The sequence below is a fragment of the Netta rufina genome (genome assembly GCF_964035555.1).
Source record: "Netta rufina genome assembly, chromosome: 3".
NCBI lineage: Eukaryota > Metazoa > Chordata > Aves > Anseriformes > Anatidae > Netta > Netta rufina.
In genome coordinates, this window is record NC_140125.1 from 117,991,708 (window position 1) to 118,008,900 (window position 17,193).

At 44.5% G+C, this 17,193-nt stretch overlaps 1 protein-coding gene across 1 annotated transcript in view; it reads right to left on the reverse strand.

Annotated features, from left to right (window-relative positions):
* Positions 1-17,193, reverse strand: part of PKHD1 (PKHD1 ciliary IPT domain containing fibrocystin/polyductin) — a gene marked incomplete at both ends in the record, with an annotated part of 259,585 nt that overhangs the window by 210,978 nt on the left and 31,414 nt on the right. Inside the window, 7 exon segments of the mRNA XM_084284494.1 lie at positions 443-586; positions 748-2,361; positions 4,954-5,021; positions 6,427-6,622; positions 13,295-13,430; positions 14,241-14,371; positions 16,854-17,132. Coding sequence (XP_084140620.1) covers positions 443-586; positions 748-2,361; positions 4,954-5,021; positions 6,427-6,622; positions 13,295-13,430; positions 14,241-14,371; positions 16,854-17,132 — 2,568 coding nt within the window.

A 17,193-nucleotide genomic window follows, 5' to 3' on the forward strand; every position in this document is an offset into this window, starting at 1 on the left:
AAAAAAGCCATTTAAGGTAGCTCAAGTAACTAAACCAACCATGGGAGCCAAGAGGCACTTGGGTACCCAGCCCAAAGCTCCCATGCACATTTTATGTGAGATGGATTTCCCAAGGAATAGCTGCCACAGGGAACTGCTGTCACTTTGCACACCCCAAATATAGCCACAAAGCATGTGTGGCAGTTCTGGCCACAGGCACATGGTGGATCCAGTCCAAAGCCTACGGCCATTGATGCCAAAACATCCCCTGGCAGTAATGGACTTTGGACTGAGCTCAAAAAGCAAAAGCAGAGGCTATTTTGGCCCCTCTCCTCTCTCCAGGGCTGCTTCTACTCTTTGTTTCCCTGGGACAAGACACACTATGACCACTCCACCTTTCAGGTCAAGTTGGGGTTTTAGAGGATGTTTTTAATGCAACCCCAGGTTTTGTGTCTTAGCTGACCTCGTAAGCGTGGGGCAAGGCAGCACAGGTCAGTCGTCGTTGCATTGTCCAACATTTCACAAGGCGCACCGCAGACCGTCACCAAAGTCTGCCCCGGGTCAAAACCAGTCCCACGCAGGTGAACTGCTCCTCCAGCCAAGCCACCTTGGAAAAGGACAGAAAATGGATTTGAGTCACAGACCAACAACTAGCTATCATCAGGGGTATTTTTTTAAACTCATAACTTTTGCACAAAAAATTTATAGTTATCACAATCCATTACACAGTACCCCTTGGAGGAGCTGTGACAGCTCCTCGTGACTTACCCCAGTTGTGATACACGGCTGTCACCACCAGCTGAGAGATGAAGGTCAGGTTGGAGGAAGCCCAGCCCCTGGGGACATCCAGGCCCAGCACAGGGTACTCTCCAGCAGGGAGCAGAGGAGCTGAGCACTGCAAAGTGGAGCGAGTGATGGTGACACCACCACAAGCAGAGTTTCCAATAAATACATGGATGGTGTCCATCTCTGTGACCTGGGATACGTTCATCCTTAAAAGGAGGCCAGTGGCAACAAGCGAAAGGAAAGTTGGTGTAGACTCCTCGCTGTAGCTTATGCTTCCAATGCCATAGGAGGTGCCATCCACTGTTAGCCTCAGAGCCCTAGTGCCTTTGCCTGGAGGCACCGTGCACTGGATAGCTACACAGGTGACATTGAGAATGAGACATGGGAGATAATCAATGAAAACAGAAGTCCTGTTCTTTCCTCTCAGTGCTGAGCCTGCTAATGTGAGCAGGCCTCCACCATTGGTGCTGAAGTTTTGAGGGTAAAACCGGTGCACCTGAGGTGTAATGGTGACAACACCAACTGCCCTCCTGAAGCAAGCTTGCCCACTTCTCCTGTTGGATATGGAAACGTTATGTTCCCCGGGGGCAAGGCGGTCAATCTGGCACTTGATGCTGGTCTCGTTCCAGAAGGTTACCTTACAGACAGCCTGGTTATTCACGTGTACCACGGGGCTGTCACTTGGCCATGCCAGCCTCTGCCCTGTGATCATCACGTAGGTGAATGTCCCGTTGGTCTCCCAGTCCACCAGATCCACAAGAGGGGTTGACTGTTCATGAAGGTGGAGCGTACAGTCCCCCAGGCAGACACTGCTGATCCCGTTGACAGTCACTGTGACATTAAGAGCCCAAGATGACTCAGCCAACTGATTGTAAGGCAAAAGCTGTGCCCCTGGAAGGACGATGCAATGAATGGCATCGTTATTAGAGCTCTGGATCTCACAGGAATAATTACCGTCCAGGCTGACCTGCACCCTGTTCCTCCTGGATTTTAAAGCAACACCAGCTATAGTAAGCAGCATCCCACCACAGATTGACCCTTGTGATGGGGATATGGAGGTTATCCGTGGAGTTACTGTGAGGGTCTGCAGCCTTGCTGCCACACGAGCATATCCGAGCTGTCTCTGGATAACCCGCACAGGGTAAGTCTCAGGTTCCAGGTTGTCCAGTGGTAAAGAGCACTCATAAAACAATGCAGACTCATTGCCATGCTGAAACTCAAGCTCACACTCACTGTCTCCAAGCTTAGCCACAGAACCAGTGATGTTTATCCCCTGGATGCTCAAGAGCAGGCTGATCGCTGTGATTTCTGTTTCAACACTGGTAATCACAGGTGTCAGAGCTCTTTGGTAAAGAAAGGTGGTGATGTTTTTTGCAACAGAAACATGCTGAAGTGAGCTACTGCTAATGAGTACATTCACTCTGACAGAGATGTCTTGAGAATCTTCATTAAGCAAATCAGCAGCTGGTGGGGTCAGGCACCAAATGGTCTCCTCTTCCAAGCGGGTAACCAGGCAGGTTTGCCTGTTCATTGAAACAGAAATCAGGGACTGATTTTGGCTAAAGCCAACCCCAGAGATCGTGAGCAGTGTTCCACCTTGGGAGAAAAACACACCACAAGACAGAAGGACATTATGTGTAGGAAAGGAATTAATAGTTAAAATTCACAAACCATGATAAAGCTGATAAGCATAACAGTTTATCCAAGCTGAATGGAAGAAAGAATTAAGTTCTTTTTTTGGAACAAGACAGCCACTGAAAACAGCAGTCAAGTATCAGCATAATCCTATGTAGGCTAGAGGCTGACATTCTAAGATAGCCAGGGACCATCATGGCAGCAAAAAAATCACAGCATCACAGAATGAAAGGAAGCAGTTGTGAGAGGACCCCTGAAACTGAACAGAGACTCAGCTCTTCAGGGAACGAGGTTTAGGGAGGCAAGTGTGTGGATGGTAAAGACAGCTTGGTCCTTTTGCATACAGGGAAACAAGATGTGGTTGTTGTTGTTATTAAAAACAAACAAAATCAAACAGACCAGAACCACAGAGCTTCCTTCAGTCTTCAGTTCCTCCTGGTGCCTCAAGCAGAGGGCCAGGTTCCATATGTGCCATGCACAGGCAGCCACTTGCCCTTGAGGAAGTGGCCAGAGAAGTTGACACAATAATGAGCACTTCCAGCTTCAAGACCTCTCCTACCTACGTGCTCCAAGTCAGCATCATTTAAGATGGGGAGAACAGGTAGGGGAAGAGAAGAGCAGGTCCCCCACCACAGGAGGTGACCAAAGGTTCCCACGCATGGGCTGAAGGAAGGCAGGTTGTCTGCTTTCCCCTGGGGTTGCCCGCATTTTTTGTTCTTCCCCGGGCCTTCATTTATGACCATGGAAGATGACAACAAATGTGCAAGTAGACTCTTGGTGTGAACCATTCATATGAAAAAATAATTGAGGAGATACATACATATCATACAATAAACATTAATACAATACATAAGGTTGTGATATCCAGCTGAGGCTGTCCTTGTGTCTAGTGTTGGAAGCTGGAAGTTTCCTGGAATTACCATCATATGCAGCTCCAGTCATATCATCTCCCTAAAGCATCCTACATTTGGTAGACTGGTTATCTTTGCTCTGATCCTAGGATGTGGCAATGGAGTCTCCCTCTCCATAGTTACAGGAGAAAGAGCTTTGAGGGGCTGTGCCACCCACCTGGCGGCCAAGAGTAGGTACAAATTTTCTGGGATAAGCATGAATCCTGATGGCTGGATTTACATGACTGCGCAAAGCAGCACTGTCACCCTGTCTCCTGTGTGCTGAGAATATGAACAGCACTGAAGAGCAGCAGTCTGGATTTTAGAAAGAGGTAATCTAAAAATTGCAAATCCCTCAGCATTCCCAATTCCATGCTCCCAAGCCTATAGCTGCCTCACTTAAAGCCAGCTGAAGCACCTCTCCATCTTCCTTTAGTTTGCCTCCCAGTGCCCTGCCTTGCTTAACCCTCTTTGTAAGCTCATGCCCTTCCTTTTCCCATGGCCTAGCTGAAAAATAACTTATTTTATAATGGGGTTCAGTTTCACTGAGCTCAAATCCAGAATTTAGATGGCCACACAGATTGCACAGACATCCAGTGATAAGAAAAAAGGGGTGAGGGAAGGTGCTTTTTGTATCAATGAGATTCTAAATTGGTTTAAGCCCTTCACAAAACTACAGCCAAGAGTTAATCAGTTATTTAACTTCCAATTCACCCCTAAAGATAAAAGAAGGGTGCAATATTTTTTTTCTTAATGTAGATAATTCTTAAGAAGTGATAACCTTTGCTCTCTAAGCTCTCATCTTTAAAGGCTTGAGCACGTCACAAACTATTGAACTAATCATGTACCACAAAGCCTGAGTTTTGTATTTTTAGGTGAGTTGTGAGGCTGGGAAAGGAATGCGTGGAGAGCCTGCAGTTACATCACAGGAATTTGTTTTCAAAGGGTTCACGTAATATTCACTAAATGGATTCAACCCCACGACAAAATAAACCACCTCAAATCTGTGTTTTAAGAGTTAAAGTGAAATTTGTTTTTTAATTCAGTGATACTTTGCTCTGAAACACAGCTGAATGATTTCCCATGTTTAAAAGTTTGGAATGTGATAAATAAGTATTTAAGTTTTGATTAAAATTAACACTGAAGAAGGTTTGTTTGTGTATACTTTTGTTTGTTGTTGTTGTGGGGTTTTTGTTTGTCTTTTTGAGTTAACAAAACTAAATGCTCTAACTGGGATCAATTGAAAAAAGAGTTTGCTTGAAACCACGATTCTACCATGCCTACCATTTCATTTCCACACAGAAAGCTGTGAAATTTGGAGGCGTAATGACTGAAAGATACAGCACGGATGAGTCAGGTGTGGGAGTGCTTTCTATTCCCAAAGGGAACATACCAAGATACATGAGCATAGGCAGGGAAATCACATTCAAAGCACAGGTTCCCCTGAGCCAGCCGACCAGATTGAGGGATGCTCACTACGATCCCACATTTCCAGGCTGCTTCTGTCTGCCAGTTGGTGTCTGCATAATAAAGAGTCACAGATTTAAAACACCTTCGCTTAAACTGATGTGAAATGGGATGCCCTTCCCAGTCCTGCAGGGAAATTGTGCCCTTGATCCCTTTGACCTCCATAAGTGGCTGCAGATGTACCGCTGCTGCTTACCCAGAAAGGAGCCGCAGCATGGCTCAATGCTGAAGATCTCCGAGACATAGTGGATTAACAGCTCTGCCCTGCAAAACAAGCAACACAGAAGGTTTGGGTTTGTTTGGTTGTTGGGGAATTGTTTGTTTCTATTTTCCTCTCCTGCTGCAATGCTGTTCTTTCCTCCTCAAAATTGGAGGGCCAAATGCCCACCCTTTGCTCTATTTCCCAAGGAACCACAGCAACAAGACCACCCAGTTTTCCAGGTGATTTGAGCTATGTCTGTCAGGAACCTTGTCTATTGGCAGCCTGTGGGCCAAGTGCAGTCCATGCAGCACAAATTAATTGCATAAATGAAGAAACAAAAACGAGGGGGTTCTGCTAAACACATCCCAGTGTAGCCATGCCAACAGACAGGAGATCCCAGCTGCCTCCCTTCCTTTATTCCTCCCATGGGAACTAAGTAGTGGAGATAACTGCAGCAAGAGGAAAAACCAGGCATAACCTCCCAAAGCCCACTCGGACAGGGGTGTAGCTCTGCTTCTGTCCCACTTGCATCTATTTATCCTCCTCATCACCCTCCTTTCAAAAACAATCCCTGCCCTAAAAAGACATGGTACAGCAGCACACCTTCCCAAGCCTGCAATCCATCCCACCAGACATCAGGGTTGCCTTCTGAGACAATCCATCTCCCTCCACTCTCTGTTCCTGGAGACAAAGTGATGGTGCTGCTAACAGATTCCAATATCAGATGGGATGAAGCCCCGTGCATCATCCCTCTGACCACAGGCTTCCTACTTCTGAAGTCCATTGCTGCAACGAGCAGCTTAGGGTGGTTTTTGAGCAACATGTGCAGCCTCTTCCTCCTAATACCATTGTTTCAAGATCATTCCTAGCAATTGTCACAGATAAAAGCTGTGTAGCTGAGGAACAAAACTGTGCTGCTTGAGAATGCATTGCTGATCTCACTTCCAGGTGGGTTTTCCCCTGCATTTTAATTCATTTGTACAGCATTTATCTAGGAAAAAACTCAGTGTCACCTTAAAATACAGGAATAGAATCATTTGAAAACTCTCCAAACAAAGCATTTTTTTCCAAACTAGCTTGTTTATTCTCATGAAAAAAGTGTTTCTTTTCTTCTGCTGTTTTCCTACAGCAGGATGTATCTGCATTTGACCTGAATTTGTGAATACCTTTGATTGCCTGAATATGCATTTTTCATCAAATCAGCTGTTTTTTCTAAAACGTTTCTCTCCTGCCTCCTACTGATCTAAAGGGAGTTAATTGACTGGCATTAGCAGTTTGCTGACTTGGGTTCCACAGATCAATAAGTGCCTTGATAATTATTCATAATTTTATACCATACAGCAGATTTCACTGTTAGGCACAGGATTTGTGAAAACTTTTACCTTTATTTTCAGATTAACCCTAAAATACCAAATAGGATGGAGAAAGAAATTTATATCTTAAGTGAAGTGCACACTTTCACACTACCTGTTTGATGTGACAGCAACACCGTTGATGATGACAGAAACATTGTACCATCCTGCAGCCAAGGCTGGAAGGGTCACATTAACACCACGGTCTGTCTGTGCTTGAATCTGTGCCCAGGAGTGCCCAATTTGGACCTTGACATCTGCCCCTCGGTAGCTGGTAAATGAGGATATTCCAATCTGAAGCTCCTGACCCCCTAGAGAGGAGAATTGATGAAACCATTTCAGTGTTTCTGGCAAGTTATTTTAGCACGTATAAGCATCACCTGAGGATGAGTGTGGAGTCTCATCATCCCAGAACAGGTCCATTCTTGTCCATCAGCCAAAACGAAAATCTAGGAAACCGCAGTGTTTCTGTGTCCTATTCATCCCTTGGCTTCCCTGATAAGATCATCAGCCACCAAGGTTGTCTTGAGACATTAGTACTGTGAACTTGGCTATGCTCATCTAGAGCTACTTCTAGATGAGCTCAGTCTAATAGATATTTAGGGTAAGATCTGTATGTCCTTAACATAAATGTCTATCCTAAATATCCACAGCTACTTAAGAGTCAAATCCAGAATTTCTAAAGCTCATGAACTGGAGCTGAGTGAGGGATTTCTCCTAAATCCCTGACAATGATCCACACCACACTTTCCAGCGCTAACTTTGGAGGTATTTAAACTTTAAAGGAGCCTCCCACAGCTAAATGAAAACTAAATGAAAATTTCCTTGAGTGCCTGAAGTCAGATGTTCATGAATACTCCAAAGCACCTTGTTTTCAGGAAACGGGTCACTCTCTCCTATTTAAGCTCAGTTGTGAGCTAAATTACATTCAGATGGGAGAGGGTACTTTCCCTTACTTGTGTATTCCGTAGTAATAGAAAAAGACAAGAACTGTAGGAAAGGGAATTTCATAACTTAAATTCCTCCTGAAATAGCTTAAAAATGTAGGCTGGTATGCTTCAGTGCAAATAAAGGCTCTGAGATAGCTATCTGCATTCAAGGAGGAGAAACAGAGCCTTTATGGCATGATTTATCTTATTCTGAGGAAGATACCCAAGATAGCTCTGCTGAATCCCACCACAAAACTGCTAATTTCTCTTTGCAGACCACATAACAAACACAGACAGAGACGTGTTCAGGAGGTAAATCTCATCCCACAGTCAGCTCCAAAGAATGTGGGTTCAGCTGCTCAGCAACAGAAACATACAGGACCAGAAGGAGTCTTCCACTACAATTCCCTACTGTCAGACAACTACACTACGTAAATCCCTTTCCTAAATTCATGAGGCAAAAGGTGTTAACAGCCCTTTACCATATACAGATGCTGCCCAGCCTGACACACCTGTCTACCCACAGCATTGATCCAGAATAATTACTGAGGACCAGCTGAGCCAGAACAGCTCCATTTTTGTGCACTCCTCTTCCTCACTTCATCACAGAATCATCTAGGTTGGAAGAGACCTCCAGGATGACCTAGTCCAACCTCTGACTTAACACTAACCAGTCCTCCACTAAACCATATCACTAAGCTCTACATCTAAACATCTTTTAAAGACCGCCAGGGATGGTGACTCCACCAGTTCCCTAGGCAGCCCATTCCAATGTCTAACAACCCTTTCGGTAAAGTTCTTCCTAATATCCAACCTAAACCTCCCCTGGCGCAACTTTAGCCCATTCCCCCTCTTCCTATCACTAGGCACGTGGGAGAATAGACCAACCCCCACCTCACTACAGCCTCCTTTAAGGTACCTGTAGAGTGCGGTAAGGTCACCCCTGAGCCTTCTCCAGGCTGAACAACCCCAGCTACCTCAGCCACTCCTCGTAAGACTTGCTCTCCAGACCCATCACAAACTTCGTTGCCCTTCTCTAGACTCACTCAAGCACCTTGATATCCTTCTTGTAGTGAGGGGCCCAAAACTGAACATGGTACTCAAGGTGTGGCCTCACCAGAGCCGAGTACAGGGGGACAATCACTTCCCTAGACCTGCTGGCCACACTGCTTCTTATACAAGCCAGGACGCTGTTGGCCTTCTTGGCCACCTGAGCACACTGCTGGCTCATATTCAGCCGACTATCCACCATCACTCCCAGCTCCTTCTCTACCAGGCAGCTTTCCAACCACTCATCTTCCAGCCTGTAGCAGTGTTTGGGGTAAATTTTTTTTTTTTATTTTATTTTCTTTCTACAGGAAACAAAAAGAGATGGTCATATACATGGTGGACACAAAAACAGCACAGTTCCTTGCAGAGGACTCAAGCACAGAGCCCAAAAAAAAAAAAAAAAAAAGAAGGAAAAAAAAAAAAAAAAACAAAAAACTCAGGTCCACAAATGCCAATAGGATATGAATGCACAGCAGCCCCAGCAGGGATAAACACAGACTTATCCTTCACAGATGAAAAAGGTGACCCTGCTCAGTCTCTAGGTAATACCACACCTATGTGGTCAAGCCCCTTGTGGCATGTACTGAAGCTCTTTGTGAATTCTCTGGAGAGTTACACAAATGGCTTGATATACCTAGGGTTTAAAACATAACCCAAAACCAGAGGTGTACCCCACAACATCCCAAAAACAAGTTAGCCAGCAACCTCTCTAAATATCCTTCTATTAAAGGAATTCCAAGCACTTAAAATCTAGAAGGCTGTAAGGTCTAAAAACTCTACAACCAGCAAAACAACACAAAAAAAGCTCAAGAAATATGAGAAACTGTCCCTAGCCCTGAAAAACACTACACCTTACGTGCCTACTAATGCTGTTATCAGATACTCACTGTCACAGGGAACTTGGGTGAACTTTTCCCTAAACCCTGCTCCATTGCTTTAACACCAAGGGTGTAACTTTGATAATATTTGACATACAGGTAAATGCACAAGGTCACGTTCACAGTAAACCTCATAATTCTGCAAAAATCATAAGAGACCTAGAACCACAAAGCAAACACGAAGTAGCATCATCTTCCTATCCATAAACGTGCTCTAAAAATTACTCACCTGAAGAAAAGATGCATGCATTAAAGGCACCTACTTACTATATAGCTTGCTTTACTCTAAAACATCCTACTAGTTGTTACCTCAAAAAGATGTGCTTACCTCTCTCAACTTCGAAACACATCAGCCCATGCACTCTGACCCACCTAAAGAAGCATGCACCTGGCTGAAGGAAAAATAAAGCACTTACCCCAAAGAGCAGCTCAGGGGGAAAGAGCTCTCTGGTGGGCCACAGCTGGCCCACCTGGCACTCAACCTATCACCTGGGAAAGGGGTTGGGCAAAGAAAAAAATGTAGAAATCAAGCAGAATGAGCAGCAGCTGTGTTGTTTTTGTTTATCTGGCTTAGCTTGACAGCATGTAAAGCACAGCACAGAGAACTGGGCTGTTTCTAGAAGCAACAATTCCCATGCTTTTGCTTCAGCTTTGAATATTGAAAGAATAATCTAAGTAAGTAACTGAAACTATTTCAACTGGAATTAGCTCAAACCTTTCTTTGCACTTTCTTTACACTCACGGTGGATGAAGACATCTCTATACTAATTCTCTTAGACTTATTGCTGTTTTATGCTCTCACCTTGTCCTAAACAGAGTGAATTTTTATGGGTTAACTCATCCTTAACAGAGACTCATATCCAAATAGCAATTTTATCCACCAAGCAGAGGCCGGGGTCATTTGAGTCTAACACAGCCCCCAAAGCTGTTACAATCGCTGCAGCCTCCAAGAAACTTTTCCTTTCCACAAAGCAGGAGAGTCTCTACAAAGCTCCCCTCAGCTCAGAGATCCTCTAAGCAGACCTGGAAACCAACAGATTTCAATTCAGCATGCACAGAGTAAAATAAAAGTTTGAAAGCCTATGAAGCTGAATATATTAATAACACGAACTCTTTGGACTCTTGGTCAATTGTCAGCTTAATCCTAGATGCCTGGAAGGCATTGGTGTAATTTATTTATTCTTTTTATTACATAGGAGGAAAAAACTATATTAAAAGCTGAAGCCATGGAGGTTCTGAATAGATGATTGAACTCAGCCCCACCACCGTTCAGGAGACACTATAACATAGAGGAATTTCTTGCACCTTGGCTGCCCGCAGCTAGAAAAATCTCCCCTTGGTGCTATTGTACCTGAATAATATTCAAATGGTAAAGGACGTTTTCTCTTATTTATGCATTCTGGAGTAATAGGAAATGACAAGGGCACTGGGGAAACAAATGGAAATAGTAGGCGTGCAGCAAGAAGCCCGCTTTATCACCAGCACAGTCATCTCACCCCTCACATCCCCACTAATTCTAGCCACATCACTGAGCTGGGGGGAGCTTTGTTAAGATGTGTACTGGCGAGGTTGGAAAAAGAGAGAAAAAAAATCAGAGTGTATCCTTGGAAAGAGGGGAATAGGGTACATAGAAATCACAATGTGAATCGCAACCCTAAATAAAGCTATTCAAAAGACAGAAATGCTAAATACTCCATGGTGTCTACTCAGGATTTTGCCCCTGCAAAGCCTGTGAAGTCTATGTTCATATTCAAAAGTAATGGTTCACCAGGTCAAAAAGAAGGAAACTGGCTTGGAAACAGTAACTACCAAAATGAGCACTGCCTCTCTTTTGTTTTCAGCAATCTAAAACGCATGTCACCCTCTGACTACAGCCCACCCTTTGGGACTCTGGAGAAGTGCATTCTCCAAAGCTCATTTCTCCTGCCACTGAACCTGCTACCAAGAATGAGTGAGTGGGATTGTTTCAGAGAAAAGTTAGAGAAGTATAAACTCTAAAGGAACAACATACTGTACTTGACACTCTGCGGACATGATTCATACTGGGCTAAGGCAAGCAACTCATTTTCTTATATAAGATAGAGAAAAAAAAAGAAAAAAAAGAAACCAGGTGTGATCAGAACCTGCAGGGGGCACGAGGACTACAAGATAAAAGAATCACAGAATTTCTAGGTTGGAAGAGACCTCAAGATCATCGAGTCCAACCTCTGACCTAACGCTAGCAGTCCCCACTAAACCATATCCCCAAGCTCTACATCTAAACGTCTTTTGAAGACTTCCAGGGATGGTGACTCCACCACTTCCCTGGGCAGCCTGTTCCAATGCCTCACAACCCTTTCAGTAAAGAAGTTCTTCCTAACATCCAACCTAAAACTCCCCTGGCTCAACTTAAGCCCATTCCCCCTCGTCCTGTCACCAGGCACGTGGAAGAACAGACCAACCCCCACCTCGCTACAGCCTCCTTTAAGGTACCTATAGAGAGCGATAAGGTCGTCCCTGAGCCTCCTCTTCTCCAGGCTGAACAAGCCCAGCTCCCTCAGCCGCTCCTCATAGGACTTGTTCTCCAGGCCCCTCACCAGCTTTGTCGCCCTTCTCTGCACCCGCTCAAGCACCTCCATGTCCTTCTTGTAGTGAGGAGCCCAAAACTGAACACAGTACTCGAGGTGCGGCCTCACCAGAGCTGAGTACAGGGGGACGATCACCTCCCTAGCCCTGCTGGTCACACTGTTCCTGATACAAGCCAGGATGCCGTTGGCCTTCTTGGCCACCTGAGTACACTGCTGGCTCATATTCAGCCGACTATCAACCATCACTCCCAGGTCCTTCTCTGCCGGGCAGCTCTCCAACCACTCATCTCCCAGCCTGTAGCTCTGCTTGGGGTTATTGCGCCCCAGGTGCAGGACCCGGCACTTGGCCTTGTTGAACTTCATGCAGTTGACCTCAGCCCATCGGTGCAGCCTGTCCAGATCCTCCTGCAGAGCTTTCCTACCCTCAAGCAGATCGACACACGCACCTAACTTGGTGTCATCTGCGAACTTACTGAGGGTGCACTCAATCACCTCATCCAGATCATCGATGAAGATATTAAAGAGGACCGGCCCCAGCACCGAGCCCTGGCGGATGCCACTAGTGACTGGCCTCCAACTGGACTTGGCTCCATTCACCACGACTCTTTGGGCCCGGCTATCCAGCCAGTTTCTAACCCAACGAAGCGTGCGCCAGTCCAAGCCACGAGCAGCCAGTTTCTTGAGGAGAATGCTGTGGGAGACGGTGTCAAAAGCCTTGCTGAAGTCAAGGTAGACCACATCCACAGCCTTTCCCTCATCCACCCAGTGCGTCACTTTGTCATAGAAGGAGATCAGGTTCGTCAAGCAGGATCTGCCTTTCATAAACCCATGCTGACTGGGCCTGATCGCCTGCTTGCCCTGCAACTGCTGCGTGATGACTCTCAGGAGGATCTGCTCCATGAGCTTCCCTGGCACTGAGGTCAAACTGACAGGCCTGTAGTTTCCCGGGTCTGCCCTCCGGCCCTTCTTGTAGATGGGCGTCACATTTGCTAGCCGCCAGTCAACTGGGACCTCCCCCGATCGCCAGGACTGCTGATAAATGATGGACAGTGGCTTGGCCAGCTCCTCTGCCAGTTCTCTCAGTGGATCCCATCCAGCCCCATCGACTTGTGCACAGCCAAGTGCTGTAGCAGGTCACCAACCAGTTCTTCATGGATAGTGAGGGCCACATCCTGCTCCCCATCCCCTTCCACCAGCTCAGGGTACTGAGTATCCAGAGAACAACTGGTATTGCCGCTAAAGACTGAGGCAAAGAAGGCATTGAGCACCTCCGCCTTTTCCTCATCTCTTGTAACTAAATTTCCGCCCGCATCCAGTAAAGGATGGAGATTCTCCTTAGTCTTCCTTTTTGTGTTGATGTATTTATAGAAACGTTTTTTGTTATCTTTAACGGCAGTAGCCAGATTGAGCTCCAGATGACAAAAGAAAACAACAAAAAACAGCATAACATCACCAAACCCCATGGACCTCAATTTCTTCAGTCCCACCACCGTCAGCAATAACAGCAGTTCTGCAGATGATGTCCCATACACATCCACTTGCACTTAAGCACTTTTCACCTGCTACGCCACTTTGGTTCCTGCTCAGTGATACAACAGTAGGGTTTAAGGAAGGGTCATACTGGAACAAGTTGGTGACTGTTGTTGATTGGTACCCAGAAACTAGCGTCACGTGGACAGCAGCATCTTCTGCTCCCTGGAAACAGAAGTGAGGAAAACATCAAGGATAAGAGTGCACCAATACAAGAAAAATAGTTATTTCTTATATTCATGTATTCAAACATCTCCCACATTTAATAAGTCAGGCACATGGCACTGCCAAATTTGCATATACATTAGACTCAAATGTGTGTGTTTTTGTCTCTAAAGGCACGTCTGTGGAGAATTATAAATCTCGAAACAATCACAGACCATGCAGATTTTCATTTGCTCTATCTGCAATAGCTGAAGTCATAGGCATTGACTGTTATATCTCTACACTTAAATGGTTACATGTAATTTTGCCCTGCATCAGTGAGCACTGCTGCTAAAAATCCTTAGGCATGTTTTTGCATGACACACATATAAAGTCCAGAGGAAGTCCGGATATAAACAGGACGACTTGTGGCTGTAGAGTGTTCAGCAATGTGAGTAAGTGCAATTCTCCCAGGCATGTTTAATCTGCTAGCAGACACTGAGCTGAAAGGGGCAGCATGCAGTTTTCCTGGAGTTAAAAGCCCCGTTTGTGTTTGCGTGAGGTTTAGCTAGAGATCATGCAATCTGTTAAATCATGTTAAATCATGTTAAACTGATTTTCAAAAATCTAACAATCTATTGTTGATTATGCTGGTCTAAACTGGACTTTAGACTGTAGGTGGAGTCCAGGTTAAACTATCCTGTAGCCTAAACTTGGCTGGTAGACTACCATTTGCCCTTTCACAAGTGTAGCTCAGGCCAGGACAATATAGTAAGGCCTGTAAGCTCTCCCCATACAGCTGACTGTAGCCAAAAATATGTGGTTTCTTACCCGAGAGGGAACTTTACATTCAATTCTTGTTGAATTTCTGGCATTGTCCAAAATTGGGCAAGGCTGAGATCCAAACAACACCAGGTTTACCCCTTCCAGACCAGTCCCCCTGAGAGCCACTCTCAGTCCTCCTACAAAACCAATTATTCTGTTACATTAAAGATGTGGAATGGCCTTTCTGACATGCAAAATATTCTTTATGAGTAGCAGACTACAAAAGCAAGTAATGTCTACTGCCTGATCTGATGATGATCCGCTTCCACTTTGCTATGCCCTGGCTTCCTCTTTCACCCAAGATCCTTCTTGTTTTCAAATCCAATTTGAATTCTTGTCCATGATACCAGTGGACTAGGTTTGTTTCTCAGTTTATTTTTTAATGACATACTTATTTAAGCCAGCAAGGTCTGGTCTGTGATCTCCCCCTTAGAAAGATCCCCAGCTCAAGAATGAAATAAGGAAGGAAGGAAGAAGCACTAAGAATGAAAAATGAGCTTAACACAGCAGGTGCTTTCACAGTTCAAATAGCTGCCAAGCACCCCGCTGTCAAAAAAGCCTGTAGCATGTGTCTAGGAAACTTAGGTTAGACAGGGGACTTGGCAGGGCTTGAGTCTTAGCAGAGTTGTGAGCAAAGTCAGGGGGCTCAATTCTGTGAAGCGCTGAGCAACCTTGGTTCTCATTTGTGCCAGCCAGAGCTAAGCATCCTCAGTCACATGCAAGATCACACCCAGCACAAGTTAGGCTTGCACTTGGCCTTTCTGCAGTGGCCAATTCCAGCAAATAGCCAAGGCGGCCCCTCTGCTTTTTCAAGCGAGCAGAACATTTCAAAGAGGAATAGAAAAGAGAAAAGTAACAGACATTAATGGAAATTCTAACCTGGACTTGGTCCTTTGATGTGGTTCAGAAGAAAGAAAAAATTAAAAAGTAAGAAAAATTCCTCAAAACTTACAGCTGCTTGCTCTGAGTGCCAAGGACATTCTCGCTTCAATAAGGCAGAGTTTTAGCACTATGGCAGGACAGACAGGCTGCTCAGACAGGGATTTCATTATTGCAGTCACTCAATGTGCATGTGTTATCAGGGCCATATTATAACTACTGAGCTTTTATGATGCTTTTCATGAATGATACAAATAAACTTCTATAGGAAAGACTATAATATTAGTGGCAGATTTCTTGGTATGTTTTCCTCAAAACATCATTTCCTCCTAATTCTGAAAACTACCAGAGAAGTCTAGAAGTATCATCCAGAATTCCTCTAACTGGCAGCAAAAGTGGGTAAACAGCAATCAGGTATGCTAACAGAAAGCTCATTCTGTTCTTGGGAGCACAGTAGTATCTTTGGAAAGTCATCCCACACTTACAGAAAGTTAGGTCATGGTGAACTCCCAGCATGGCACCTCTGAGACCAGTGATATTTTGACAAGAATGACCTGATGCAGCAAAGTACAAGCTGCTTCTTGTCTCCTGCCCTGTACCATTAAGTTTGCAGGACCAGAAACAAGGAAGAACTCAAAACTGAATCCACTCGGCTTATGTGATAGTTGTCAGATAAGGAGCCTCAGATTTAGAGTACAAAATTCATGCATGTTGTGTAAAGACTAATGCTCTTAAGTTTTGATATCTACACATATCCATATGCAATGAAATACTGCATATGTGCACTTTACGATAAGATTGAAGAGAGGTATTTTAAATGGAAGAAATTAAAAACACAGATGGAAGCTGTAATTCTTTCCAATTAAAAATGTTCAAGGCATATGTAATGTAAGATAGCATTATACTTGCTTTCTTTTTAATGAGTGACAGATCACTGTAATTGGGAGAAGAGCTGGATTGTCAGGGAACAAAATGAGAAGCAAGACCCAAGCACTAAAACTTGTCATTGTTTTTTTCCCATTTTTTTTCTTCATATGAATTAGAATGAGTCTCAACCTTATGCAGCATATGACTTTCGTTAGGGAAAAAAAAAAAACAGGAAAGAAAAGGACTAGGATAGTTTTCTTTCTATACACCACAACAGGAAGAGAGGAGATCTTGATTTTCAGTTTAGGAATTCATACATTCTTCCAAGTCCACCCCAAGGTCCACACAGGTTCACAGATCATAGTTCCCTCCTTCCAGCCACTCCAAGGAGGCCATCTAACCATCTAAACACAGATGAGTTTTCCATTTTATCACTCAGAATAGAATAGAATCACCTCAATCACCTGAGATTAACCAAAGTTTAGCCATTTCATAATTAGGCAAGATGAATCCAAATGCTACCAATCCATGTGTCAAATGGACATAGGAAGACAAGCCACAAAACACCTTCTGAATTGCTGGAATGAATATACCTGCATTTAATTTTACTATTTCTAAATGAAACTACTAAGAGAGGAGTTGGTTGCCCCCACAAAGAACCAAAGACTGACAGTCTTTATATTAAAAAATAATAAAAATAAAATAATAACAACAAAACCTTGCCTCAGTACTTTGTGGTACACAAAATATCCCCAGCTATGTTATTTATGTCAGATTAAGACCTTGGTTATGGAAGCAGGAGAACCAAAGCTGTTAAAAAGCAAGACACAGAAAGCAGACATCCAATAGAGCCTTTCTGGAGTTCAGACCTACCAATCTCCGAAGCTCTAGGAGGCTCAATAGCTACCAGCTTGGGCTGAACTCTCAGGAAGATGCCTTCTCCTGTGCTGGCATTGAGTGCGAAGCCATAAGGTCTCACTAGCAATGTCAAAAGGTAGACTCCAACTGGCAGCCTCTCCATATTGCAGACAACTTCAGTTCGATTCAAAGTTACGATGTGGCAGGTTGTGTTGTTCACCTCTACCTGCAGGGTAGTGTTCTGCTCAGTGAAGCCAGCACCCCTGATAACTACTGTGGCCTGAGATCCGTCATCTGAAGGAATAAAATCAAAAAAATGATTCATGAATTTTTGAGTATCGATGCACAAGATTTA